This window comes from Dendropsophus ebraccatus, chromosome 9, assembly GCF_027789765.1.
Source record: "Dendropsophus ebraccatus isolate aDenEbr1 chromosome 9, aDenEbr1.pat, whole genome shotgun sequence".
Classification (NCBI taxonomy): Eukaryota; Metazoa; Chordata; class Amphibia; order Anura; family Hylidae; genus Dendropsophus; species Dendropsophus ebraccatus.
In genome coordinates this window covers 1020103-1047149 of record NC_091462.1, presented here as the reverse complement: position 1 = coordinate 1047149, position 27047 = coordinate 1020103, and the positions used below count along the sequence as shown (strand labels likewise).

Sequence of the window (27047 nt, the reverse complement as noted above, 5' to 3'; positions counted from 1 at the left end):
AGTATATACCTGTAGGGATCAGGATACAGGGGTAACCCCATCATATATAATATAGTATATACCTGTAGGGATCAGGATACAGGGGTAATCCCATCATATATAATATAGTATATACCTGTAGGGATCAGGATACAGGGGGATCCCCATCATATATAATATAGTATATACCTGTAGGGATCAGGATACAGGGGTAACCCCATCATATATAATATAGTATATACCTGTAGGGATCAGGATACAGGGGTAACTCCATCATATATAATATAGTATATACCTGTAGGGATCAGGATACAGGGGGATCCCCATCATATATAATATAGTATATACCTGTAGGGATCAGGATACAGGGGGTAACCCCATCTATATATAATATAGTATATACCTCTAGGGATCAGGATAGAGGGGATCCCCGTCATATATAATATAGTATATACCTGTAGGGATCAGGATACAGGGGTAACCCCATCATATATAATATAGTATATACCTGTAGGGATCAGGATAGAGGGGGATTCCCATCATATATAATATAGTATATACCTGTAGGGATCAGGATACAGGGGTAACCCCATCATATATAATATAGTATATACCTGTAGGGATCAGGATACAGGGGTAACCCCATCATATATAATATAGTATATACCTGTAGGGATCAGGATACAGGGGTAACCCCATCATATATAATATAGTATATACCTGTAGGGATCAGGGGTAACCCCATCATATATAATATAGTATATACCTGTAGGGATCAGGATAGAGGGGGATTCCCATCATATATAATATAGTATATACCTGTAGGGATCAGGATACAGGGGTAACCCCATCATATATAATATAGTATATACCTGTAGGGATCAGGGGTAACCCCATCATATATAATATAGTATATACCTGTAGGGATCAGGATACAGGGGGATCCCCATCATATATAATATAGTATATACCTGTAGGGATCAGGATACAGGGGGATTCCCATCATATATAATATAGTATATACCTGTAGGGATCAGGATACAGGGGTAACCCCATCATATATAATATAGTATATACCTGTAGGGATCAGGATACAGGGGGATCCCCATCATATATAATATAGTATATACCTGTAGGGATCAGGATACAGGGGGGTAACTCCATCATATATAATATAGTATATACCTGTAGGGGTCAGGATACAGGGGTAACCCCATCATATATAATATAGTATATACCTGTAGGGATCAGGATACAGGGGATCCCCATCATATATAATATAGTATATACCTGTAGGGATTAGGATACAGGGGTAACCCCATCATATATAATATAGTATATATACCTGTAGGGATCAAGATACAGGGGGATCCCCATCATATATAATATAGTATATACCTGTAGGGATCAGGATACAGGGGTAACTCCATCATATATAATATAGTATATACCTGTAGGGATCAGGATACAGGGGGATCCCCATCATATATAATATAGTATATACCTGTAGGGATCGGGATACAGGGGGATTCCCATCATATATAATATAGTATATACCTGTAGGGATCAGGATACAGGGATAACCCCATCATATATAATATAGTATATACCTGTAGGGATCAGGGGTAACCCCATCATATATAATATAGTATATACCTGTAGGGATCAGGATACAGGGGGATCCCCATCATATATAATATAGTATATACCTGTAGGGATCAGTATACAGGGGTAACCCCATCATATATAATATAGTATATACCTGTAGGGATCAGGATACAGGGGTAACCCCATCATATATAATATAGTATATACCTGTAGGGATCAGGATACAGGGGTAACCCCATCATATATAATATAGTATATACCTGTAGGGATCAGGATACAGGGGTAACCCCATCATATATGATATAGTATATACCTGTAGGGATCAGGATACAGGGGTAACCCCATCATATATAATATAGTATATACCTGTAGGGATCAGGATACAGGGGGATCCCCATCATATATAATATAGTATATACCTGTAGGGATCAGGATACAGGGGGATCCCCAGCCTATATAATATAGTATATACCTGTAGGGATCAGGATACAGGGGTAACCCCATCATATATAATATAGTATATACCTGTAGGGATCAGGATACAGGGGGATTCCCATCATATATAATATAGTATATACCTGTAGGGATCAGGATACAGGGGTAACCCCATCATATATAATATAGTATATACCTGTAGGGATCAGGATACAGGGGTAACCCCATCATATATAATATAGTATATACCTGTAGGGATCAGGATACAGGGGGAACCCCATCATATATAATATAGTATATACCTGTAGGGATCAGGATACAGGGGTAACCCCATCATATATAATATAGTATATACCTGTAGGGATCAGGATACAGGGGGAACCCCATCATATATAATATAGTATATACCTGTAGGGATCAGGATACAGGGGTAACCCCATCATATATGATATAGTATATATAATATGATGATATATGATATATAATCTGGTCTTGATCCCTACTCTCTGATGGCAGCCATGACAGTCCCGGGTCGCTGTGTCTCTTCTTACATCTCCCCTTGTTCTTACTTCAGGTGACTTGTGAAGTGTCAAAATGCCGGAACTCACGGAACAAGTAACCAAGACGCTGAATAAGACCTCGCCGGGCCTGCAGATCTGGAGGATAGAGGTGATAAGGAAGAACCGTGACAGCAAGACACTCCCCCCACCCCCCGGTGTCCAGTAAATTGGTTCCCCGCCCCTGGTGTCCAGTAGTTTGGTTCCCTGGTGTCCCGTACTTTGGTTCCCCGGTGTCCTGTAGTTTGGTTCCCTGGTGTCCTGTAGTTTGGTTCCCCGGTATCCTGTAGTTTGGTTCCCTGGTGTCCTGTAGTTTGGTTCCCCGGTGTCCTGTAGTTTGGTTCCCTGGTGTCCTGTAGTTTGGTTCCCCGGTGTCCTGTAGTTTGGTTCCCTGGTGTCCTGTAGTTTGGTTCCCCGGTGTCCTGTAGTTTGGTTCCCTGGTGTCCTGTAGTTTGGTTCCCTGGTGTCCCGTAGTTTGGTTCCCCGGTGTCCTGTAGTTTGGTTCCCCGGTGTCCAGTAGTTTGGTTCCCCGGTGTCCTGTAGTTTGGTTCCCCGGTGTCCCGTAGTTTGGTTCCCCGGTGTCCCGTAGTTTGGTTCCCCGGTGTCCCGTAGTTTGGTTCCCTGGTGTCCTGTAGTTTGGTTCCCTGGTGTCCTGTAGTTTGGTTCCCTGGTGTCCCGTAGTTTGGTTCCCCGGTGTCCTGTAGTTTGGTTCCCCGGTGTCCTGTAGTTTGGTTCCCCGGTGTCCCGTAGTTTGGTTCCCCGGTGTCCCGTAGTTTGGTTCCCCGGTGTCCAGTAGTTTGGTTCCCTGGTGTCCTGTAGTTTGGTTCCCCGGTGTCCTGTAGTTTGGTTCCCCGGTATCCTGTAGTTTGGTTCCCCGGTGTCCAGTAGTTTGGTTCCCCGGTGTCCCGTAGTTTGGTTTCCCGGTGTCCTGTTGTTTGGTTCCCCGATGTCCCGCAGTTTGGTTCCACGGTGTCCCGCAGTTTGGTTCCCCGGTGTCCCGTAGTTTGGTTCCCCGGTGTCCCGTAGTTTGGTTCCCCGGTGTGTCCAGTAGTTTGGTTCCCCGGTGTCCGGTAGTTTGGTTCCCCGGTGTCCTGTAGTTTGGTTCCCCAGTGTCCTGTAGTTTGGTTTCCCGGTGTCCAGTAGTTTGGTTCCCCGGTGTCCTGTAGTTTGGTTCCCCGGTGTCCTGTAGTTTGGTTCCCTGGTGTCCTGTAGTTTGGTTCCCTGGTGTCCTGTAGTTTGGTTCCCTGGTGTCCGGTAGTTTGGTTCCCTGGTGTCCCGTAGTTTGGTTCCCTGGTGTCCAGTAGTTTGGTTCCCTGGTGTCCCGTAGTTTGGTTCCCTGGTGTCCCGTAGTTTGGTTCCCCGGTGTCCAGTAGTTTGGTTCCCCGGTGTCCAGTAGTTTGGTTCCCTGGTGTCCTCTAGTTTGGTTCCCGGGTGTCCTGTAGTTTGGTTCCCGGGTGTCCTGTAGTTTGGTTCCCCGGTGTCCCGTAGTTTGGTTCCCCGGTGTCCCGTAGTTTGGTTCCCCGGTGTCCCGTAGTTTGGTTCCCTGGTGTCCCGTAGTTTGGTTCCCTGGTGTCCCGTAGTTTGGTTCCCTGGTGTCCTGTAGTTTGGTTCCCTGGTGTCCAGTAGTTTGGTTCCCTGGTGTCCCGTAATTTGGTTCCCTGGTGTCCCGTAGTTTGGTTCCCTGGTGTCCCGTAGTTTGGTTCCCTGGTGTCCCGTAGTTTGGTTCCCTGGTGTCCCGTAGTTTGGTTCCCTGGTGTCCTGTAGTTTGGTTCCCTGGTGTCCCGTAGTTTGGTTCCCTGGTGTCCCGTAGTTTGGTTCCCCGGTGTCCTGTAGTTTGGTTCCCGTGTGTCCTGTAGTTTGGTTCCCCGGTGTCCAGTAGTTTGGTTCCCCGGTATCCTGTAGTTTGGTTCCCCGGTGTCCCGTAGTTTGGTTCCCTGGTGTCCGGTAGTTTGGTTCCCTGGTGTCCCGTAGTTTGGTTCCCTGGTGTCCCGTAGTTTGGTTCCCTGGTGTCCCGTAGTTTGGTTCCCCGGTGTCCTGTAGTTTGGTTCCCCGGTGTCCAGTAGTTTGGTTCCCCGGTGTCCCGTAGTTTGGTTCCCCGGTGTCCCGTAGTTTGGTTCCCTGGTGTCCCGTAGTTTGGTTCCCTGGTGTCCCGTAGTTTGGTTCCCTGGTGTCCTGTAGTTTGGTTCCCCGGTGTCCTGTAGTTTGGTTCCCCGGTGTCCCGTAGTTTGGCTCCCTGGTGTCCCGTAGTTTGGTTCCCTGGTGTCCTGTAGTTTGGTTCCCTGGTGTCCTGTAGTTTGGTTCCCTGGTGTCCCGTAGTTTGGTTCCCTGGTGTCCCGTAGTTTGGTTCCCTGGTGTCCAGTAGTTTGGTTCCCCGGTGTCCCGTAGTTTGGTTCCCCGGTGTCCAGTAGTTTGGTTCCCCGGTGTCCTGTAGTTTGGTTCCCCGGTGTCCCGTAGTTTGGTTCCCCGGTGTCCAGTAGTTTGGTTCCCTGGTGTCCTGTAGTTTGGTTCCCCGGTATCCTGTAGTTTGGTTCCCTGGTGTCCCGTAGTTTGGTTCCCTGGTGTCCTGTAGTTTGGTTCCCTGGTGTCCTGTAGTTTGGTTCCCTGGTGTGTCCTGTAGTTTGGTTCCCCGGTGTCCTGTAGTTTGGTTCCCTGGTGTCCTGTAGTTTGGTTCCCTGGTGTCCTGTAGTTTGGTTCCCCGGTGTCCCGTAGTTTGGTTCCCCGGTGTCCAGTAGTTTGGTTCCCCGGTGTCCCGTAGTTTGGTTCCCTGGTGTCCTGTAGTTTGGTTCCCTGGTGTCCCGTAGTTTGGTTCCCTGGTGTCCGGTAGTTTGGTTCCCTGGTGTCCTGTAGTTTGGTTCCCCGGTGTGTCCAGTAGTTTGGTTCCCCGGTGTGTCCAGTAGTTTGGTTCCCTGGTGTCCTGTAGTTTGGTTCCCCGGTGTGTCCAGTAGTTTGGTTCCCTGGTGTCCTGTAGTTTGGTTCCCTGGTGTCCTGTAGTTTGGTTCCCTGGTGTCCCGTAGTTTGGTTCCCTGGTGTCCTGTAGTTTGGTTCCCCGGTGTCCAGTAGTTTGGTTCCCGGGTGTCCAGTAGTTTGGTTCCCCGGTGTCCAGTAGTTTGGTTCCCGGGTGTCCAGTAGTTTGGTTCCCTGGTGTCCAGTAGTTTGGTTCCCCGGTGTCCAGTAGTTTGGTTCCCCGGTGTCCCGTAGTTTGGTTCCCTGGTGTCCTGTAGTTTGGTTCCCCGGTGTCCAGTACTTTGGTTCCCCGGTGTCCAGTACTTTGGTTCCCCGGTGTCCAGTAGTTTGGTTCCCCGGTGTCCCGTAGTTTGGTTCCCCGGTGTCCTGTAGTTTGGTTCCCCGGTGTCCTGTAGTTTGATTCCCCGGTGTCCCGTAGTTTGGTTCCCCGGTGTCCAGTAGTTTGGTTCCCCGGTGTCCCGTAGTTTGGTTCCCTGGTGTCCTGTAGTTTGGTTCCCCGGTGTCCAGTACTTTGGTTCCCCGGTGTCCAGTACTTTGGTTCCCCGGTGTCCAGTAGCTTGGTTCCCCGGTGTCCCGTAGTTTGGTTCCCCGGTGTCCTGTAGTTTGGTTCCCCGGTGTCCTGTAGTTTGGTTCCCCGGTGTCCCGTAGTTTGGTTCCCCGGTGTCCCGTAGTTTGGTTCCCTGGTGTCCTGTAGTTTGGTTCCCTGGTGTCCAGTACTTTGGTTCCCCGGTGTCCTGTAGTTTGGTTCCCCGGTGTCCAGTAGTTTGGTTCCCTGGTGTCCCGTAGTTTGGTTCCCTGGTGTCCTGTAGTTTGGTTTCCCGGTGTCCTGTAGTTTGGTTCCCTGGTGTCCTGTAGTTTGGTTCCCTGGTGTCCAGTAGTTTGGTTCCTCGGTGTCCCGTAGTTTGGTTCCCCGGTGTCCAGTAGTTTGGTTCCCCGGTGTCCCGTAGTTTGGTTCCCCGGTGTCCCGTAGTTTGGCTCCCTGGTGTCCCGTAGTTTGGTTCCCTGGTGTCCTGTAGTTTGGTTCCCTGGTGTCCTGTAGTTTGGTTCCCCGGTGTCCAGTACTTTGGTTCCCCGGTGTCCTGTAGTTTGGTTCCCCGGTGTCCAGTAGTTTGGTTCCCGGGTGTCCAGTAGTTTGGTTCCCCGGTGTCCAGTAGTTTGGTTCCCGGGTGTCCAGTAGTTTGGTTCCCCGGTGTCCAGTACTTTGGTTCCCCGGTGTCCTGTAGTTTGGTTCCCCGGTGTCCTGTAGTTTGGTTCCCGGGTGTCCAGTACTTTGGTTCCCCGGTGTCCCGCGGTTTGGTTCCCGGGTGTCCAGTAGTTTGGTTCCCCGGTGTCCAGTACTTTGGTTCCCCGGTGTCCAGTAGTTTGGTTCCCCGGTGTCCTGTAGTTTGGTTCCCGGGTGTCCAGTAGTTTGGTTCCCCGGTGTCCGGTAGTTTGGTTCCCCGGTGTCCAGTACTTTGGTTCCCCGGTGTCCCGTAGTTTGGTTCCCTGGTGTCCTGTAGTTTGGTTCTAGGAAGGAGCCACATGTAAGTACCTCCCCCGGACGTGGCTGGCTGTGTTTGCCATGACTCTGTCCTGTCGGATGAGGTCGGGGTCTTTCCTGATAATTTTCTCACCTATAAATCTGTTTCTGGATTTTCTTTGTTAGAACATGGAGATGGTTCCTGTTCCAGAAAAAACCTTTGGAAACTTCTTTGATGGAGATTGCTACGTCCTCCTGATGGTGCGTATTGTGCTCCGCAACTCCATATGGGGGGTCGCATCCTATTCACACAGGGCACTTTTCTTGTCTCTCACCAGTTTGTTTTCAGAAGATTTACAGGTAAGGTGGCAAACGTCACCAGGACCGCGCCATGGGACTGCGCCCACAAATGCTTTATACCTGCGCAGGCAATGCTCTGTGAGCTCTACAGCCTGATACATTGTACATAGCTAGTCCTGCTCTGTATCCAGTGTAGACAATGCTCTGTGAGCTCTACAGCCTGATACATTGTCTACACTGGATACAGAGCAGGACTAGCTATGTACAATGTATCAGGCTGTAGAGCTCACAGAGCATTGTCTACACTGGATACAGAGCAGGACTAGCTATGTACAATGTATCAGGCTGTAGAGCTCACAGAGCATTGTCTACACTGGATACAGAGCAGGACTAGCTATGTACAATGCTCAATCAATTTCTCACACTTTACACTACACAGGATGGGAGCAGAGTTGGGCTGTTTGCAGGTTGTACACACAGGACTTTCTTTCCCTTAGTTTCCTTGTCAGTCACAGCACAGGGATGGTTTACTGTACACTACTATAGATGACATGTGGGAGAAGGGGTTACTGATGCACTGGCTCTACTACTATAGATGACATGTGGGAGAGAAGGGGTTACTGATGTACTGGCTCTACTACTATAGATGACATGGAGAAGGGGTTACTGATGTACTGGCTCTACTACTATAGATGACATGTGGGGGAGAAGGGGTTACTGATGCACTGGCTCTACTACTATAGATGACATGGAGGAGAAGGGGTTACTGATGCACTGGCTCTACTACTATAGATGACATGTGGGAGAAGGGGTTACTGATGCACTGGCTCTACTACTATAGATGTCATGGTGGAGAAGGGGTTACTGATGCACTGGCTCTACTACTATAGATGACATGTGGGAGAAGGGGTTACTGATGTACTGGCTCTACTACTATAGATGACATGGGGGGAGAAGGGGTTACTGATGCACTGGCTCTACTACTATAGATGACATGTGGGGGAGGAGAAGGGGCTACTGATGCACTGGCTCTACTACTATAGATGACATGTGGGGAGGAGAAGGGGTTACTGATGTACTGGCTCTACTACTATAGATGACATGTGGGGAGGAGAAGGGGTTACTGATGCACTGGCTCTACTACTATAGATGACATGTGGAGGAGAAGGGGTTACTGATGCACTGGCTCTACTACTATAGATGACATGTGGGGAGGAGAAGGGGTTACTGATGCACTGGCTCTACTACTATAGATGACATGTGGGGGAGGAGAAGGGGTTACTGATGCACTGGCTCTACTACTATAGATGACATGGAGGAGAAGGGGTTACTGATGTACTGGCTCTACTACTATAGATGACATGTGGAGGAGAAGGGGTTACTGATGCACTGGCTCTACTACTATAGATGACATATGGGGGAGAAGGGGTTACTGATGCACTGGCTCTACTATTATAGATGACATGGAGAAGAGGTTACTGATGCACTGGCTCTACTACTATAGATGACATGGGGGGAGGAGAAGGGGTTACTGATGCACTGGCTCTACTACTATAGATGACATGGAGCAGAAGGGGTTACTGATGCACTGGCTCTACTACTATAGATGACATGTGGGAGGAGAAGGGGTTACTGATGCACTGGCTCTACTACTATAGATGACATGTGGGGGAGGAGAAGGGGTTACTGATGTACTGGCTCTACTACTATAGATGACATGGAGAAGGGGTTACTAATGTACTGGCTCTACTACTATAGATGACATGGGGGAGAAGGGGTTACTGATGCACTGGCTCTACTACTATAGATGACATGGGGGGAGGAGAAGGGGTTACTGATGTACTGGCTCTACTACTATAGATGACATGTGGGGGAGGAGAAGGGGTTACTGATGTACTGGCTCTACTACTATAGATGACATGGAGAAGGGGTTACTAATGTACTGGCTCTACTACTATAGATGACATGGGGGAGAAGGGGTTACTGATGCACTGGCTCTACTACTATAGATGACATGGGGAGGAGAAGGGGTTACTGATGCACTGGCTTTACTACTATAGATGACATGGAGGAGAAGGGGTTACTGATGCACTGGCTCTACTACTATAGATGACATGGGGAGGAGAAGGGGTTACTGATGCACTGGCTCTACTACTATAGATGACATGTGGGGGAGGAGAAGGGGTTACTGATGCACTGGCTCTACTATTATAGATGACATGTGGAGGAGAAGGGGTTACTGATGTACTGGCTCTACTACTATAGATGACATGGAGCAGAAGGGGTTACTGATGCACTGGCTCTACTACTATAGATGACATTGGGGGAGGAGAAGGGGTTACTGATGCACTGGCTCTACTACTATAGATGACATGGAGAAGGGGTTACTGATGCACTGGCTCTACTACTATAGATGACATGGGGGGAGGAGAAGGGGTTACTGATGTACTGGCTCTACTACTATAGATGACATGGAGAAGGGGTTACTGATGCACTGGCTCTACTACTATAGATGACATGTGTGGGGAGAAGGGGTTACTGATGCACTGACTACTACTATAGATGACATGTGGGGAGGAGAAGGGGTTACTGATGCACTGGCTCTACTACTATAGATGACATGTGGGGGAGAAGGGGTTACTGATGCACTGGCTCTACTACTATAGATGACATGTGGGGGAGAAGGGGTTACTGATGCACTGGCTCTACTACTATAGATGACATGTGGGGAGGAGAAGGGGTTACTGATGCACTGGCTCTACTACTATAGATGACATGTGGGGGAGGAGAAGGGGTTACTGATGCACTGGCTCTACTACTATAGATTACATGTAGGGGAGAAGAGGTCACTGATGCACTGGCTCTACTACTATAAATGACATGTGGGGAGGAGAAGGGGTTACTGATGTACTGGCTCTACTAATATAGATGACATGGAGAAGGGGTTACTAATGTACTGGCTCTACTACTATAGATGACATGTGGGGGAGGAGAAGGGGTTACTGATGCACTGGCTCTACTACTATAGATGACATGGAGCAGAAGGGGTTACTGATGTACTGGCTCTACTACTATAGATGACATGTGAGGGAGAAGGGGTTACTGATGCACTGGCTCTACTACTATAGATGACATGTGGGAGAAGGGGTTACTGATGCACTGGCTCTACTACTATAGATGACATGTGGGGAGGAGAAGGGGTTACTGATGTACTGGCTCTACTACTATAGATGACATGTGGGGAGGAGAAGGGGTTACTGATGCACTGGCTCTACTACTATAGATGACATGGAGGAGAAGGGGTTACTGATGCACTGGCTTTACTACTATAGATGACATGGAGAAGGGGTTACTGATGTACTGGCTCTACTACTATAGATGACATGGAGAAGGGGTTACTGATGCACTGGCTCTACTACTATAGATGACATGTGGAGGAGAAGGGGTTACTGATGCACTGGCTCTACTACTATAGATGACATGTGGGGGAGAAGGGGTTACTGATGCACTGGCTCTACTACTATAGATGACATGGAGAAGGGGTTACTGATGCACTGGCTCTACTACTATAGATGACATGTGGGGGAGCAGAAGGGGTTACTGATGTACTGGCTCTACTACTATAGATGACATGTGGGGGAGCAGAAGGGGTTACTGATGTACTGGCTCTACTACTATAGATGACATGTGGGGGAGAAGGGGTTACTGATGCACTGGCTCTACTACTATAGATGACATGGGGGGAGAAGGGGTTACTGATGTACTGGCTCTACTACTATAGATGACATGTGGGGGAGAAGGGGTTACTGATGCACTGGCTCTACTACTATAGATGACATGGGGGGAGGAGAAGGGGTTACTGATGCACTGGCTCTACTACTATAGATGACATGTGGGGGAGGAGAAGGGGTTACTGATGCACTGGCTCTACTACTATAGATGACATGGAGCAGGGGTTACTGATGTACTGGCTCTACTACTATAGATGACATGTGGGGGAGGAGAAGGGGTTACTGATGTACTGGCTCTACTACTATAGATGACATGGGGGGAGAAGGGGTTACTGATGCACTGGCTCTACTACTATAGATGACATGGAGCAGAAGGGGTTACTGATTTACTGGCTCTACTACTATAGATGACATGGGGGGAGAAGGGGTTACTGATGCACTGGCTCTACTACTATAGATGACATGGAGCAGAAGGGGTTACTGATGTACTGGCTCTACTACTATAGATGACATGTGGGGGAGGAGAAGGGGTTACTGATGTACTGGCTCTACTACTATAGATGACATGTGGGGAGGAGAAGGGGTTACTGATGTACTGGCTCTACTACTATAGATGACATGTGGGGGAGGAGAAGGGGTTACTGATGCACTGGCTTTACTACTATAAATGACATGGGGGGAGGAGAAGGGGTTACTGATGCACTGGCTCTACTACTATAGATGACATGTGGGGAGAAGAAGGGGTTACCTGATGCACTGGCTCTACTACTATAGATGACATGTGGGGGAGCAGAAGGGGTTACTGATGAACTGGCTCTACTACTATAGATGACATGTGGGGGAGAAGGGGTTTACTGATGCACTGGCTCTACTACTATAGATGACATGTGGGGAGGAGAAGGGTTACTGATGCACTGGCTCTACTACTATAGATGACATGTGGGGGAGGAGAAGGGGTTACTGATGCACTGGCTCTACTACTATAGATGACATGTGGGGGAGAAGGGGTTACTGATGCACTGGCTCTACTACTATAGATGACATGGGGGGAGGAGAAGGGGTTACTGATGTACTGGCTCTACTACTATAGATGACATGTGGGGGAGGAGAAGGGGTTACTGATGCACTGGCTCTACTACTATAGATGACATGTGAGGGAGAAGGGGTTACTGATGCACTGGCTCTACTACTATAGATGACATGTGGGAGAAGGGGTTACTGATGCACTGGCTCTACTACTATAGATGACATGTGGGGAGGAGAAGGGGTTACTGATGTACTGGCTCTACTACTATAGATGACATGTGGGGAGGAGAAGGGGTTACTGATGCACTGGCTCTACTACTATAGATGACATGGAGGAGAAGGGGTTACTGATGCACTGGCTTTACTACTATAGATGACATGGAGAAGGGGTTACTGATGTACTGGCTCTACTACTATAGATGACATGGAGAAGGGGTTACTGATGCACTGGCTCTACTACTATAGATGACATGTGGAGGAGAAGGGGTTACTGATGCACTGGCTCTACTACTATAGATGACATGGAGGAGAAGGGGTTACTGATGTACTGGCTCTACTACTATAGATGACATGTGGGGGAGAAGGGGTTACTGATGCACTGGCTCTACTACTATAGATGACATGGAGAAGGGGTTACTGATGCACTGGCTCTACTACTATAGATGACATGTGGGGGAGCAGAAGGGGTTACTGATGTACTGGCTCTACTACTATAGATGACATGTGGGGGAGCAGAAGGGGTTACTGATGCACTGGCTCTACTACTATAGATGACATGGGGGGAGAAGGGGTTACTGATGTACTGGCTCTACTACTATAGATGACATGTGGGGGAGAAGGGGTTACTGATGCACTGGCTCTACTACTATAGATGACATGTGGGGGAGGAGAAGGGGTTACTGATGCACTGGCTCTACTACTATAAATGACATGGGGGGAGGAGAAGGGGTTACTGATGTACTGGCTCTACTACTATAGATGACATGGAGCAGAAGGGGTTACTGATGTACTGGCTCTACTACTATAGATGACATGTGGGGGAGGAGAAGGGGTTACTGATGTACTGGCTCTACTACTATAGATGACATGGGGGGAGAAGGGGTTACTGATGCACTGGCTCTACTACTATAGATGACATGGAGCAGAAGGGGTTACTGATTTACTGGCTCTACTACTATAGATGACATGGGGGGAGAAGGGGTTACTGATGCACTGGCTCTACTACTATAGATGACATGGAGCAGAAGGGGTTACTGATGTACTGGCTCTACTACTATAGATGACATGTGGGGGAGGAGAAGGGGTTACTGATGCACTGGCTTTACTACTATAAATGACATGGGGGGAGGAGAAGGGGTTACTGATGCACTGGCTCTACTACTATAGATGACATGTGGGGGAGAAGGGGGTTACTGATGCACTGGCTCTACTACTATAGATGACATGGGGGAGGAGAAGGGGTTACTGATGTACTGGCTCTACTACTATAGATGACATGTGGGGGAGGAGAAGGGGTTACTGATGTACTGGCTCTACTACTATAGATGACATGGAGAAGGGGTTACTGATGTACTGGCTCTACTACTATAGATGACATGTGGGGGAGGAGAAGGGGTTACTGATGTACTGGCTCTACTACTATAGATGACATGGGGAGGAGAAGGGGTTACTGATGCACTGGCTCTACTACTATAGATGACATGTGGGGGAGAAGGGGTTACTGATGCACTGGCTCTACTACTATAGATGACATGTGGGGGAGAAGGGGTTACTGATGCACTGGCTCTACTACTATAGATGACATGTGGGGAGGAGAAGGGGTTACTGATGCACTGGCTCTACTACTATAGATGACATGTGGGGGAGGAGAAGGGGTTACTGATGCACTGGCTCTACTACTATAGATGACATGTGGGGGAGGAGAAGGGGTTACTGATGCACTGGCTCTACTACTATAGATGACATGTGGGGGAGAAGGGGTTACTGATGCACTGGCTCTACTACTATAGATGACATGGTGGAGAAGGGGTTACTGATGCACTGGCTCTACTACTATAGATGACATGGAGGAGAAGGGGTTACTGATGCACTGGCTCTACTACTATAGATGACATGTGGGGGAGGAGAAGGGGTTACTGATGTACTGGCTCTACTACTATAGATGACATGTGGGGGAGGAGAAGGGGTTACTGATGTACTGGCTCTACTACTATAGATGACATGTGGGGGAGGAGAAGGGGTTACTGATGTACTGGCTCTACTACTATAGATGACATGTGGGGGAGGAGAAGGGGTTACTGATGTACTGGCTCTACTACTATAGATGACATGTGGGGGAGGAGAAGGGGTTACTGATGCACTGGCTCTACTACTATAGATGACATGTGGGGGGAGAAGGGGTTACTGATGTACTGGCTCTACTACTAATATAGATGACATTTGGGGGAGAAGGGGTTACTGATGTACTGGCTCTACTACTATAGATGACATGTGGGGGGAGGAGAAGGGGTTACTGATGCACTGGCTCTACTACTATAGATGACATGTGGGGGAGAAGGGGTTACTGATGTACTGGCTCTACTACTAATATAGATGACATTTGGGGGAGAAGGGGTTACTGATGTACTGGCTCTACTACTATAGATGACATGTGGGGGGAGGAGAAGGGGTTACTGATGCACTGGCTCTACTACTATAGATGACATGTGGGGGAGGAGAAGGGGTTACTGATGCACTGGCTCTACTACTATAGATGACATGTGGGGAGGAGAAGGGGTTACTGACGTACTGGCTCTACTACTATAGATGACATGGAGGAGAAGGGGTTACTGATGCACTGGCTCTACTACTATAGATGACATGGAGGAGAAGGGGTTACTGACGTACTGGCTCTACTACTATAGATGACATGGAGGAGAAGGGGTTACTGATGCACTGGCTCTACTACTATAGATGACATGTGGGGGAGGAGAAGGGGTTACTGATGCACTGGCTCTACTACTATAGATGACATGTGGGGAGAAGGGGTTACTGATGCACTGGCTCTACTACTATAGATGACATGTGGGGGAGGAGAAGGGGTTACTGATGCACTGGCTCTACTACTATAGATGACATGTGGAGGAGAAGGGGTTACTGATGCACTGGCTCTACTACTATAGATGACATGTGGGGGAGAAGGGGTTACTGATGCACTGGCTCTACTACTATAGATGACATGGTGGAGAAGGGGTTACTGATGTACTGGCTCTACTACTATAGATCACATGTGGGGGAGGAGAAGGGGTTACTGATGCACTGGCTCTACTACTATAGATGACATGGGGAGGAGAAGGGGTTACTGATGCACTGGCTCTACTACTATAGATGACATGTGGGGGAGGAGAAGGGGTTACTGATGCACTGGCTCTACTACTATAGATGACATGTGGGGGAGGAGAAGGGGTTACTGATGCACTGGCTCTACTACTATAGATGACATGTGGGGGAGGAGAAGGGGTTACTGATGTACTGGCTCTACTACTATAGATGACATGTGGGGGAGGAGAAGGGGTTACTGATTCTCTCTCCATGAAATCTCTTTATGCAGCTCTTCCTTCTTACAATGCCCTCTTCCTCCTCCTCCTCCTCCTCCTCCTCCTCTTCTTCTGGTTTCCATAACCCCTGTGTTTCTCTGTGTTCTTCCCTGACAGACTCATAAGACCGGCAGTAACTTCACATATGACATCCACTTTTGGGTGGGGAACAATTCTTCTGTGGATGAGCAGGGAGCGGCGGCCATTTATACCATACAGATGGACGACCACTTGGGAGGAGTTGCAGTCCAGCATCGGGAGGTCCAAGGATATGAAAGTGACACATTTAAGGGTTATTTCAAGCAAGGCTTAGTGTAAGTGTCCTGCACATAGCAGAGCTGAGCGAGCGCTGGCATCAGAGATGGTCGGACATACATAAAACCAAAGCTATGCTGCCGGTGAGCTGACGGAGCGGGGAGCTGATGGAGCGGGGAGCTGAAGGGATGGGGAGCTGAAGGGACGGGGAGCTGACGGGGCGGGGAGCTGGAGGGATGGGGAGCTGAAGGGATGGGGAGCTGACGGGGCGGGGAGCTGAAGGGATGGGGAGCTGAAGGGATGGGGAGCTGACGGGGCGGGGAGCTGAAGGGATGGGGAGCTGAAGGGATGGGGAGCTGAAGGGATGGGGAGCTGAAGGGACGGGGAGCTGACGGGGCGGGGAGCTGAAGGGATGGGGAGCTGAAGGGATGGGGAGCTGACGAGGCGGGGAGCTGAAGGGACGGGGAGCTGACGGGGCGGGGAGCTGACGGGGCGGGGAGCTGGTGAGGCAGGGAGCTGAAGGGACGGGGAGCTGACGGGGCGGGGAGCTGACGGGGCGGGGAGCTGGTGAGGCAGGGAGCTGAAGGGACGGGGAGCTGACGGGGCGGGGAGCTGAAGGGATGGGGAGCTGACGGGGCGGGGAGCTGAAGGGACGGGGAGCTGACGAGGCGGGGAGCTGAAGGGACGGGGAGCTGACGGGGCGGGGAGCTGGTGAGGCAGGGAGCTGAAGGGACGGGGAGCTGACGGGGCGGGGAGCTGAAGGGATGGGGAGCTGACGGGGCGGGGAGCTGAAGGGATGGGGAGCTGACGAGGCGGGGAGCTGAAGGGACGGGGAGCTGACGGGGCGGGGAGCTGGTGAGGCAGGGAGCTGAAGGGACGGGGAGCTGACGGGGCGGGGAGCTGAAGGGATGGGGAGCTGACAGGGCGGGGAGCTGGTGAGGCAGGGAGCTGAAGGGGCGGGGAGTTGACGGGGCGGGGAGCTGACGAGGCGGGGAGCTTAAGGGACGGGGAGATGAAGGGATGGGGAGCTGAAGGGATGGGGAGCTGACAGGGCGGAGAGCTGAAGGGATGGGGAGCTGAAGGGATGGGGAGCTGACGAGGCGGGGAGCTGAAGGGACGGGGAGCTGACGGGGCGGGGAGCTGAAGGGACGGGGAGTTGACGGGGCGGGGAGCTGGTGAGGCAGGGAGCTGAAAGGATGGGGAGCTGACTGGGCGGGGAGCTGAAGGGATGGGGAGCTGACGGGGCGGGGAGCTGAAGGGATGGGGAGCTGACGGGGCGGGGAGCTGTAAGGGATGGGGAGCTGACGGGGCGGGGAGCTGACGAGTCGGGGAGCTGAAGGGACGGGGAGCTGAAAGGACGGGGAGCTGAAGGGATGGGGAGCTGACGGGGCGGGGAGCTGAAGGGACGGGAAGCTGACGGGGCGGGGAGCTGAAGGGGCGGGGAGCTGAAGGGATGGGGAGCTGACGGGGCGGGGAGCTGAAGGGATGGGGAGCTGACGGGGCGGGGAGCTGAAGGGATGGGGAGCTGAAGGGATGGGGAGCTGACGGGGCGGGGAGCTGAAGGGATGGGGAGCTGACGGGGCGGGGAGCTGAAGGGATGGGGAGCTGACGGGGCGGGGAGCTGAAGGGATGGGGAGCTGACGGGACGGGGAGCTGAAGGGATGGGGAGCTGACGGGGCGGGGAGCTGAAGGGCTGGGGAGCTGACGGGGCGGGGAGCTGAAGGGATGGGGAGCTGACGGGACGGGGAGCTGAAGGGATGGGGAGCTGACGGGGCGGGGAGCTGAAGGGATGGGGAGCTGACGGGGCGGGGAGCTGAAGGGATGGGGAGCTGAAGGGATGGGGAGCTGACGGGGCGGGGAGCTGACGGGGCGGGGAGCTGACGGGGCGGGGAGCTGACGGGGCGGGGAGCTGAAGGGATGGGGAGCTGAAGGGATGGGGAGCTGACGGGGCGGGGGGGGGGGGGGGGCACAGATTGGGCTGATGTCGTATTATACCATTATGTGATGCCTCCCTTTATACGTGTCAGGTATAAGAATGGCGGCGTAGCCTCCGGAATGAAGCAGGTGGAGACAAACACATACAACATAAAACGTCTGCTACACGTCAAGGGGAAGAAAAATGTTCTGGCTGGAGAGGTGAGTCAGAGAAGACTGCAAGATACCAAAGACATACAACACGTGTGAGAAGTCTCCAGCCCCGATCACATACAATGTATGATACATGTGGGAAGTCTCCAGCCCCGATCACATACAATGTATGATACATGTGGGAAGTCTCCAGCCCCGATCACATAGAATGTATGATAAATGCGGGAAGTCTCCAGCCCCGATCACATAGAATGTATGATACATGCGGGAAGTCTCCAGCCCCGATCACATAGAATGTATGATACATGCGGGAAGTCTCCAGCCCCGATCACATAGAATGTATGATACATGTGGGAAGTCTCCAGCCCCGATCACATAGAATGTATGATACATGCGGGAAGTCTCCAGCCCCGATCACATAGAATGTATGATACATGCGGGAAGTCTCCAGCCCCGATCACATAGAATGTATGATACATGTGGGAAGTCTCCAGCCCCGATCACATAGAATGTATGATACATGCGGGAAGTCTCCAGCCCCGATCTCATAGAATGTATGATACATGTGGGAAGTCTCCAGCCCCGATCTCATAGAATGTATGATACATGTGGGAAGTCTCCAGCCCCGATCACATAGAATGTATGATACATCCGGGAAGTCTCCAGCCCCGATCACATACAATGTATGATACATGCGGGAAGTCTCTAGCCCCGATCACATAGAATGTATGATACATCCGGGAAGTCTCCAGCCCCGATCTCATAGAATGTATGATACTTGTGGGAAGTCTCCAGCCCCGATCTCATAGAATGTATGATATTTGTGGGAAGTCTCCAGCCCCGATCACATAGAATGTATGATACATCCGGGAAGTCTCCAGCCCCGATCACATAGAATGTATGATACATCCGGGAAGTCTCCAGTCCCGATCACATAGAATGTATGATACATGTGGGAAGTCTCCAGCCCCGATCACATAGAATGTATGATACATCCGTGAAGTCTCCAGTCCCGATCACATAGAATGTATGATACATGTGGGAAGTCTCCAGCCCCGATCTCATAGAATGTATGATACATATGGGAAGTCTCCAGCCCCGATCACATAGAATGTATGATACATCCAGGGAGTCTCCAGTCCCGATCACATAGAATGTATGATACATCCAGGAAGTCTCCAGCCCCGATCACATAGAATGTATGATACATGCGGGAAGTCTCTAGCCCCGATCTCATAGAATGTATGATACATGCGGGAAGTCTCCAGCCCCGATCACATACAATGTATGATACATGCGGGAAGTCTCTAGCCCCGATCACATAGAATGTATGATACATCCGGGAAGTCTCCAGCCCCGATCACATAGAATGTATGATACATCCGGGAAGTCTCCAGCCCCGATCTCATAGAATGTATGATACATCCATAAAGTCTCCAGCCCCGATCACATAGAATGTATGATACATCCGGGAAGTCTCCAGCCCCGATCACATAGAATGTATGATACATCCGGGAAGTCTCCAGTCCCGATCACATAGAATGTATGATACATGTGGGAAGTCTCCAGCCCCGATCACATAGAATGTATGATACATGCGGGAAGTCTCCAGTCCCGATCACATAGAATGTATGATACATCCAGGGAGTCTCCAGCCCCGATCACATAGAATGTATGATACATGTGGGAAGTCTCCAGTCCCGATCACATAGAATGTATGATACATCCAGGGAGTCTCCAGTCCTGATCACATAGAATGTATGATACATCCAGGAAGTCTCCAGCCCCGATCACATAGAATGTATGATACATCCAGGGAGTCTCCAGTCCCGATCACATAGAATGTATGATACATCCAGGAAGTCTCCAGCCCCGATCACATAGAATGTATGATACATCCAGGGAGTCTCCAGTCCCGATCACATAGAATGTATGATACATGTGGGAAGTCTCCAGCCCCGATCACATAGAATGTATGATACATGTGGGAAGTCTCCAGCCCCGATCACATAGAATGTATGATACATGCGGGAAGTCTCCAGCCCCGATCACATAGAATGTATGATACATCCAGGGAGTCTCCAGTCCCGATCACATAGAATGTATGATACATCCAGGGAGTCTCCAGCCCCGATCACATAGAATGTATGATACATGTGGGAAGTCTCCAGCCCCGATCACATAGAATGTATGATACATGTGGGAAGTCTCCAGCCCCGATCACATAGAATGTATGATACATGTGGGAAGTCTCCAGCCCCGATCACATAGAATGTATGATACATGCGGGAAGTCTCCAGCCCCGATCACATAGAATGTATGATACATCCAGGGAGTCTCCAGTCCCGATCACATAGAATGTATGATACATCCAGGAAGTCTCCAGCCCCGATCACATAGAATGTATGATACATCCAGGGAGTCTCCAGCCCCGATCACATAGAATGTATGATACATCCAGGGAGTCTCCAGTCCCGATCACATAGAATGTATGATACATGTGGGAAGTCTCCAGCCCCGATCACATAGAATGTATGATACATGCGGGAAGTCTCTAGCCCCGATCACATAGAATGTATGATACATCCAGGAAGTCTCCAGCCCCGATCACATAGAATGTATGATACATCCAGGGAGTCTCCAGCCCCGATCACATAGAATGTATGATACATCCAGGGAGTCTCCAGTCCCGATCACATAGAATGTATGATACATCCAGGGAGTCTCCAGTCCCGATCACATAGAATGTATGATACATCCAGGAAGTCTCCAGCCCCGATCACATAGAATGTATGATACATCCAGGGAGTCTCCAGCCCCGATCACATAGAATGTATGATACATGTGGGAAGTCTCCGGCCCGATCACATAGAATGTATGATACATCCAGGGAGTCTCCAGTCCTGGTGGCTCCTTCAGGAAGGTAAATGTCCTTCTCCTCCTCCTCCTTTAGGTTCCTTTCCAGTGGAGCAGCTTCAATACTGGAGACGTGTTCTTGGTGGATCTTGGGAGATTGATAATCCAGTGGAACGGCCCAGATAGCAACAGGATGGAGAGGCTGAGGGTAAGGAGCGAGAGGTCATCCCACCTCTCAGTAGGTTAGGGTTCCTCCTTGTACAGTGGGCCTGCTTCTCCTCCTCCCGGCTCTGTGGGCCCGCTCCTCCTCCTCGCTCAATGGGCTTGCTCCTCCTCCTCCTTGCTCAGTGGGCCCGCTCCTCCTCCTTGCTCAGTGGGCCCGCTCCTCCTCCTCGCTCAGTGGGCCTGCTCCTCCTCCTCCTTGCTCAGTTGGCCTGTTCCTCCTCCTCCTTGCTCAGTGGGCTCGCTCCTCCTCCTTGCTCAGTGGGCTCGCTCCTCCTCCTTGCTCAGTGGGCCTGCTCCTCCTCCTCCTTGCTCAGTGGGCCTGCTCCTCCTCCTCCTTGCTCAGTGGGCCTGCTCCTCCTCCTCCTTGCTCAGTGGGCCCACTCCTCCTCCTCCTTGCTCAGTGGGCCTGCTCCTCCTCCTCCTGGCTCAGTGGGCCCGCTCCTCCTCCTTGCTCAGTGGGCCCGCTCCTCCTCCTCGCTCAGTGGGCCTGCTCCTCCTCCTCCTCCTCCTCCTCCTTGCTCAGTGGGCCTGCTCCTCCTCCTCCTTGCTCAGTGGGCCCGCTCCTCCTCCTTGCTCAGTGGGCCTGCTCCTCCTCCTCCTCCTCGCTCAGTGGGCCCGCTCCTCCTCCTTGCTCAGTGGGCCCGCTCCTCCTCCTCCTTGCTCAGTGGGCCCACTCCTCCTCCTCCTTGCTCAGTGGGCCTGCTCCTCCTCCTTGCTCAGTGGGCTCGCTCCTCCTCCTTGCTCAGTGGGCCCACTCCTCCTCCTTGCTCAGTGGGCCCGCTCCTCCTCCTTGCTCAGTGGGCCCACTCCTCCTCCTTGCTCAGTGGGCCCGCTCCTCCTCCTCCTCGCTCAGTGGGCCCGCTCCTCCTTGCTCAGTGGGCCTGCTTCTCCTCCTCCTTGCTCAGTGGGCCCGCTCCTCCTCCTCCTTGCTCAGTGGGCCTGCTCCTCCTCCTCCTTGCTCAGTGGGCCTGCTCCTCCTCCTCCTTGCTCAGTGGGCCCGCTCCTCCTCCTTGCTCAGTGGGCCCGCTTCTCCTCCTTGCTCAGTGGGCCTGCTCCTCCTCCGCCTCCTCCTGGCTCAGTGGGCTTGCTCCTCCTCCTCCTCCTCTTCCTCGCTCAGTGGGCCTGCTCCTCCTCCTTGCTCAGTGCGTCCGCTCCTCCTCCTCCTGGCTCAGTGGGCCCGCTCCTCCTCCTTGCTCAGTGGGCCCGCTCCTCCTCCTTGCTCAGTGGGCCCGCTCCTCCTCCTTGCTCAGTGGGCCCGCTCCTCCTCCTTGCTCAGTGGGCCCGCTCCTCCTCCTCCTTGCTCAGTGGGTCCGCTCCTCCTCCTCCTCCTCCTCCTTGCTCAGTTGGCCCGCTCCTCCTCCTTGCTCAGTGGGCCTGCTCCTCCTCCTCCTTGCTCAGTGGGCCCACTCCTCCTCCTCCTTGCTCAGTGGGCCCGCTCCTCCTCCTCCTGGCTCAGTGGGCCCACTCCTCCTCCTCCTTGCTCAGTGGGCCTGCTCCTCCTCCTCCTAGCTCAGTGGGCCTGCTCCTCCTCCTCCTTGCTCAGTGGGCCCACTCCTCCTCCTCCTTGCTCAGTGGGCCCGCTCCTCCTCCTCCTTGCTCAGTGGGCCCGCTCCTCCTCCTTGCTCAGTGGGCCCGCTCCTCCTCCTCGCTCAGTGGGCCTGCTCCTCCTCCTCCTCCTTGCTCAGTGGGCCTGCTCCTCCTCCTCCTTGCTCAGTGGGCCCGCTCCTCCTCCTTGCTCAGTGGGCCCGCTCCTCCTCCTTGCTCAGTGGGCACACTCCTCCTCCTCCTTGCTCAGTGGGCCCACTCCTCCTCCTCCTTGCTCAGTGGGCCCGCTCCTCCTCCTCGCTCAGTGGGCCCGCTCCTCCTCCTCCTGGCTCAGTGGGCCCGCTCCTCCTCCTCCTTGCTCAGTGGGCCCGCTCCTCCTCCTCCTTGCTCAGTGGGCCCGCTCCTCCTCCTTGCTCAGTGGGCCCGCTCCTCCTCCTCCTTGCTCAGTGGGCCTGCTCCTCCTCCTCCTTGCTCAGTGGGCCTGCTCCTCCTCCTCCTGGCTCAGTGGGCCCGCTCCTCCTCCTCCTGGCTCAGTGGGCCCGCTCCTCCTCCTCCTGGCTCAGTGGGCCTGCTCCTCCTCCTCCTCCTTGCTCAGTGGGCCCGCTCCTCCTCCTCCTTGCTCAGTGGGCCTGCTCCTCCTCCTCCTTGCTCAGTGGGCCTGCTCCTCCTCCTCCTTGCTCAGTGGGCCTGCTCCTCCTCCTCCTCCTTCTTGCTCAGTGGGCCTGCTCCTCCTCCTTCTTGCTCAGTGGGCCTGCTCCTCCTCCTCCTTGCTCAGTGGGCCTGCTCCTCCTCCTCCTCCTTGCTCAGTGGGCCTGCTCCTCCTCCTCCTCCTTGCTCAGTGGGCCTGCTCCTCCTCCTCCTCCTTGCTCAGTGGGCCTGCTCCTCCTCCTCCTCCTTGCTCAGTGGGTGGGGCCTGCTCATGTCTCCCTCCTCCTTGCTCAGTGGGCCTGCTCCTCCTCCTCCTCCTTGCTCAGTGGGCCTGCTCCTCCTCCTCCTCCTTGCTCAGTGGGCCCGCTCCTCCTCCTCCTGGCTCAGTGGGCCCGCTCCTCCTCCTTGCTCAGTGGGCCCGCTCCTCCTCCTTGCTCAGTGGGTCCGCTCCTCCTCCTCCTCCTTGCTCAGTGGGCCCGCTCCTCCTCCTTGCTCAGTGGGCCTGCTCCTCCTCCTCCTTGCTCAGTGGGCCCACTCCTCCTCCTCCTTGCTCAGTGGGCCCGCTCCTCCTCCTCCTTGCTCAGTGGGCCTGCTCCTCCTCCTCCTTGCTCAGTGGGCCTGCTCCTCCTCCTCCTGGCTCAGTGGGCCTGCTCCTCCTCCTCCTCCTTGCTCAGTGGGCCTGCTCCTCCTCCTCCTGGCTCAGTGGGCCTGCTCCTCCTCCTCCTGGCTCAGTGGGCCCGCTCCTCCTCCTCCTCCTGGCTCAGTGGGCCCGCTCCTCCTCCTCCTCCTCCTCCTTGCTCAGTGGGCCTGCTCCTCCTCCTCCTGGCTCAGTGGGCCTGCTCCTTCTCCTCCTCCTGGCTCAGTGGGCCTGCTCCTCCTCCTCCTCCTTGCTCAGGGGGCCCGCTCCTCCTCCTCCTCCTGGCTCAGTGGGCCTGCTACTCCTCCTCCTGGCTCAGTGGGCCTGCTCCTCCTCCTCCTGGCTCAGTGGGCCTGCTCCTCCTCCTCCTCCTCCTTGCTCAGTGGGCCTGCTCCTCCTCCTCCTGGCTCAGTGGGCCTGCTCCTCCTCCTCCTGGCTCAGTGGGCCTGCTCCTCCTCCTCCTTGCTCAGTGGGCCTGCTCCTCCTCCTCCTCCTTGCTCAGTGGGCCTGCTCCTCCTCCTCCTCCTTGCTCAGTGGGCCTGCTCCTCCTCCTCCTGGCTCAGTGGGCCTGCTCCTCCTCCTCCTGGCTCAGTGGGCCTGCTCCTCCTCCTCCTCCTTGCTCAGTGGGCCTGCTCCTCCTCCTCCTCCTCCTGGCTCAGTGGGCCTGCTCCTCCTTCTTCTCCTTGCTCAGTGGGCCTGCTCCTCCTCCTCCTGGCTCAGTGGGCCTGCTCCTCCTCCTCCTGGCTCAGTGGGCCTGCTCCTCCTCCTCCTGGCTCAGTGGGCCTGCTCCTCCTCCTCCTGGCTCAGTGGGCCTGCTCCTCCTCCTCCTGGCTCAGTGGGCCCGCTCCTCCTCCTCCTCCTGGCTCAGTGGGCCCACTCCTCCTCCTCCTTGCTCAGTGGGCCTGCTCCTCCTCCTCCTTGCTCAGTGGGCCTGCTCCTCCTCCTCCTGGCTTAGTGGGCCTGCTCCTCCTCCTCCTTGCTCAGTGGGCCTGCTCCTCCTCCTCCTGGCTCAGTGGGCCCGCTCCTCCTCCTCCTGGCTCAGTGGGCCTGCTCCTCCTCCTCCTCCTGGCTCAGTGGGCCCGCTCCTCCTCCTCCTGGCTCAGTGGGCCTGCTCCTCCTCATCCTGGCTCAGTGGGCCCGCTCCTCCTCCTCCTCCTGGCTCAGTGGGCCTGCTCCTCCTCCTCCTCCTTGCTCAGTGGGCCCGCTCCTCCTCCTCCTCCTGGCTCAGTGGGCCCGCTCCTCCTCCTCCTCCTGGCTCAGTGGGCCTGCTCCTCCTCCTCCTCCTTGCTCAGTGGGCCCGCTCCTCCTCCTCCTCCTGGCTCAGTGGGCCTGCTCCTCCTCCTCCTCCTTGCTCAGTGGGCCTGCTCCTCCTCCTCCTTGCTCAGTGGGCCTGCTCCTCCTCCTCCTGGCTCAGTGGGCCTGCTCCTCCTCCTCCTGGCTCAGTGGGCCTGCTCCTCCTCCTCCTCCTTGCTCAGTGGGCCTGCTCCTCCTCCTCCTGGCTCAGTGGGCCTGCTCCTCCTCCTCCTGGCTCAGTGGGCCTGCTCCTCCTCCTCCTGGCTCAGTGGGCCTGCTCCTCCTCCTCCTCCTCCTCCTTGCTCAGTGGGCCTGCTTCTCCTCCTCCTGGCTCAGTGGGCCTGTTCCTCCTCCTCCTGGCTCAGTGGGCCTGCTCCTCCTCCTCCTTGCTCAGTGGGCCTGCTCCTCCTCCTCCTCCTGGCTCAGTGGGCCTGCTCCTCCTCCTCCTCCTTGCTCAGTGGGCCTGCTCCTCCTCCTCCTGGCTCAGTGGGCCTGCTCCTCCTCCTCCTGGCTCAGTGGGCCTGCTCCTCCTCCTCCTTGCTCAGTGGGCCTGCTCCTCCTCCTCCTCCTGGCTCAGTGGGCCTGCTCCTCCTCTTCCTGGCTCAGTGGGCCTGCTCCTCCTCCTCCTGGCTCAGTGGGCCTGCTCCTCCTCCTCCTCCTGGCTCAGTGGGCCTGCTCCTCCTCTTCCTGGCTCAGTGGGCCTGCTCCTCCTCCTCCTTGCTCAGTGGGCCTGCTCCTCCTCCTCCTTGCTCAGTGGGCCTGCTCCTCCTCCTCCTCCTTCTTGCTCAGTGGGCCTGCTCCTCCTCCTTCTTGCTCAGTGGGCCTGCTCCTCCTCCTCCTGGCTCAGTGGGCCTGCTCCTCCTCCTCCTGGCTCAGTGGGCCTGCTCCTCCTCCTCCTCCTCCTTGCTCAGTGGGCCTGCTCCTCCTTCTCCTGGCTCAGTGGGTCTGCTCCTCCTCCTCCTGGCTCAGTGGGTATGCTCCTCCTCCTCCTCCTGGCTCAGTGGGCCTGCTCCTCCTCCTCCTCCTCCTTTCTCAGTGGGCCTGCTCCTCACCCTCCTCCTTGCTCAGTGGGCCTGCTCCTCCTCCTCCTTGCTCAGTGGGCCCGCTCCTCCTCCTCCTGGCTCAGTGGGCCCGCTCCTCCTCCTCCTGGCTCAGTGGGCCTGCTCCTCCTCCTCCTGGCTCAGTGGGCCTGCTCCTCCTCCTCCTGGCTCAGTGGGCCTGCTCCTCCTCCTCCTCCTTGCTCAGTGGGCCCGCTCCTCCTCCTCCTCCTTGCTCAGTGGGCCCGCTCCTCCTCCTCCTCTTGCTCAGTGGGCCGCTCCTCCTCCTCCTGGCTCAGTGGGCCTGCTCCTCCTCCTCCTTGCTCAGTGGGCCTGCTCCTCCTCCTCCTGGCTCAGTGGGCTGCTCCTCCTCATCCTGGCTCAGTGGGCCTGCTCCTCCTCCTCCTGGCTCAGTGGGACTGCTCCTCCTCCTCCTCCTGGCTCAGTGGGCCTGCTCCTCCTCCTCCTCCTTGCTCAGTGTGGCCTGCTCCTCCTCCTCCTGGCTCAGTGCGGCCTGCTCCTCCTCCTCCTGGCTCAGTGGGCCTGCTCCTCCTCCTCCTAGGCTTCAGTGGGCCCTGCTCCTCCTCCTCCTGGCTCAGTGGGCCCTGCCTCCTCCTCCTCCTGGCTCAGTGGGCCTGCTCCTCCTCCTCCTCCTTGCTCAGTGGGCCTGCTCTCTCCTCCTCCTGGCTCAGTGGGCCTGCTCCTCCTCCTCCTGGCTCAGTGGGCCTGCTCCTCCTCCTCCTGGCTCAGTGGGCCTGCTCCTCCTCCTCCTCCTGGCTCAGTGGGCCTGCTCCTCCTCTCTCCTTGCTCAGTGGGCCTGCTCCTCCTC

The 27047-nt window shown here is 54.0% G+C and overlaps 1 protein-coding gene across 6 annotated transcripts in view; it reads left to right on the top strand.

Annotated features, from left to right (window-relative positions):
* The window catches only part of VIL1 (villin 1), a 166321-nt gene that overhangs the window by 18105 nt on the left and 121169 nt on the right, over nt 1–27047 (top strand). For all 6 annotated transcript variants that reach the window (XM_069982257.1, XM_069982262.1, XM_069982261.1 and 3 more), the window contains exons 2-6: nt 2597–2691; nt 7189–7263; nt 15752–15948; nt 17917–18025; nt 20931–21041. In XM_069982257.1, coding sequence (XP_069838358.1) covers nt 2617–2691; nt 7189–7263; nt 15752–15948; nt 17917–18025; nt 20931–21041 — 567 coding nt within the window. In that variant the 5' untranslated portion in view covers nt 2597–2616. The remainder of the gene's footprint in view (nt 1–2596; nt 2692–7188; nt 7264–15751; nt 15949–17916; nt 18026–20930; nt 21042–27047) is intronic.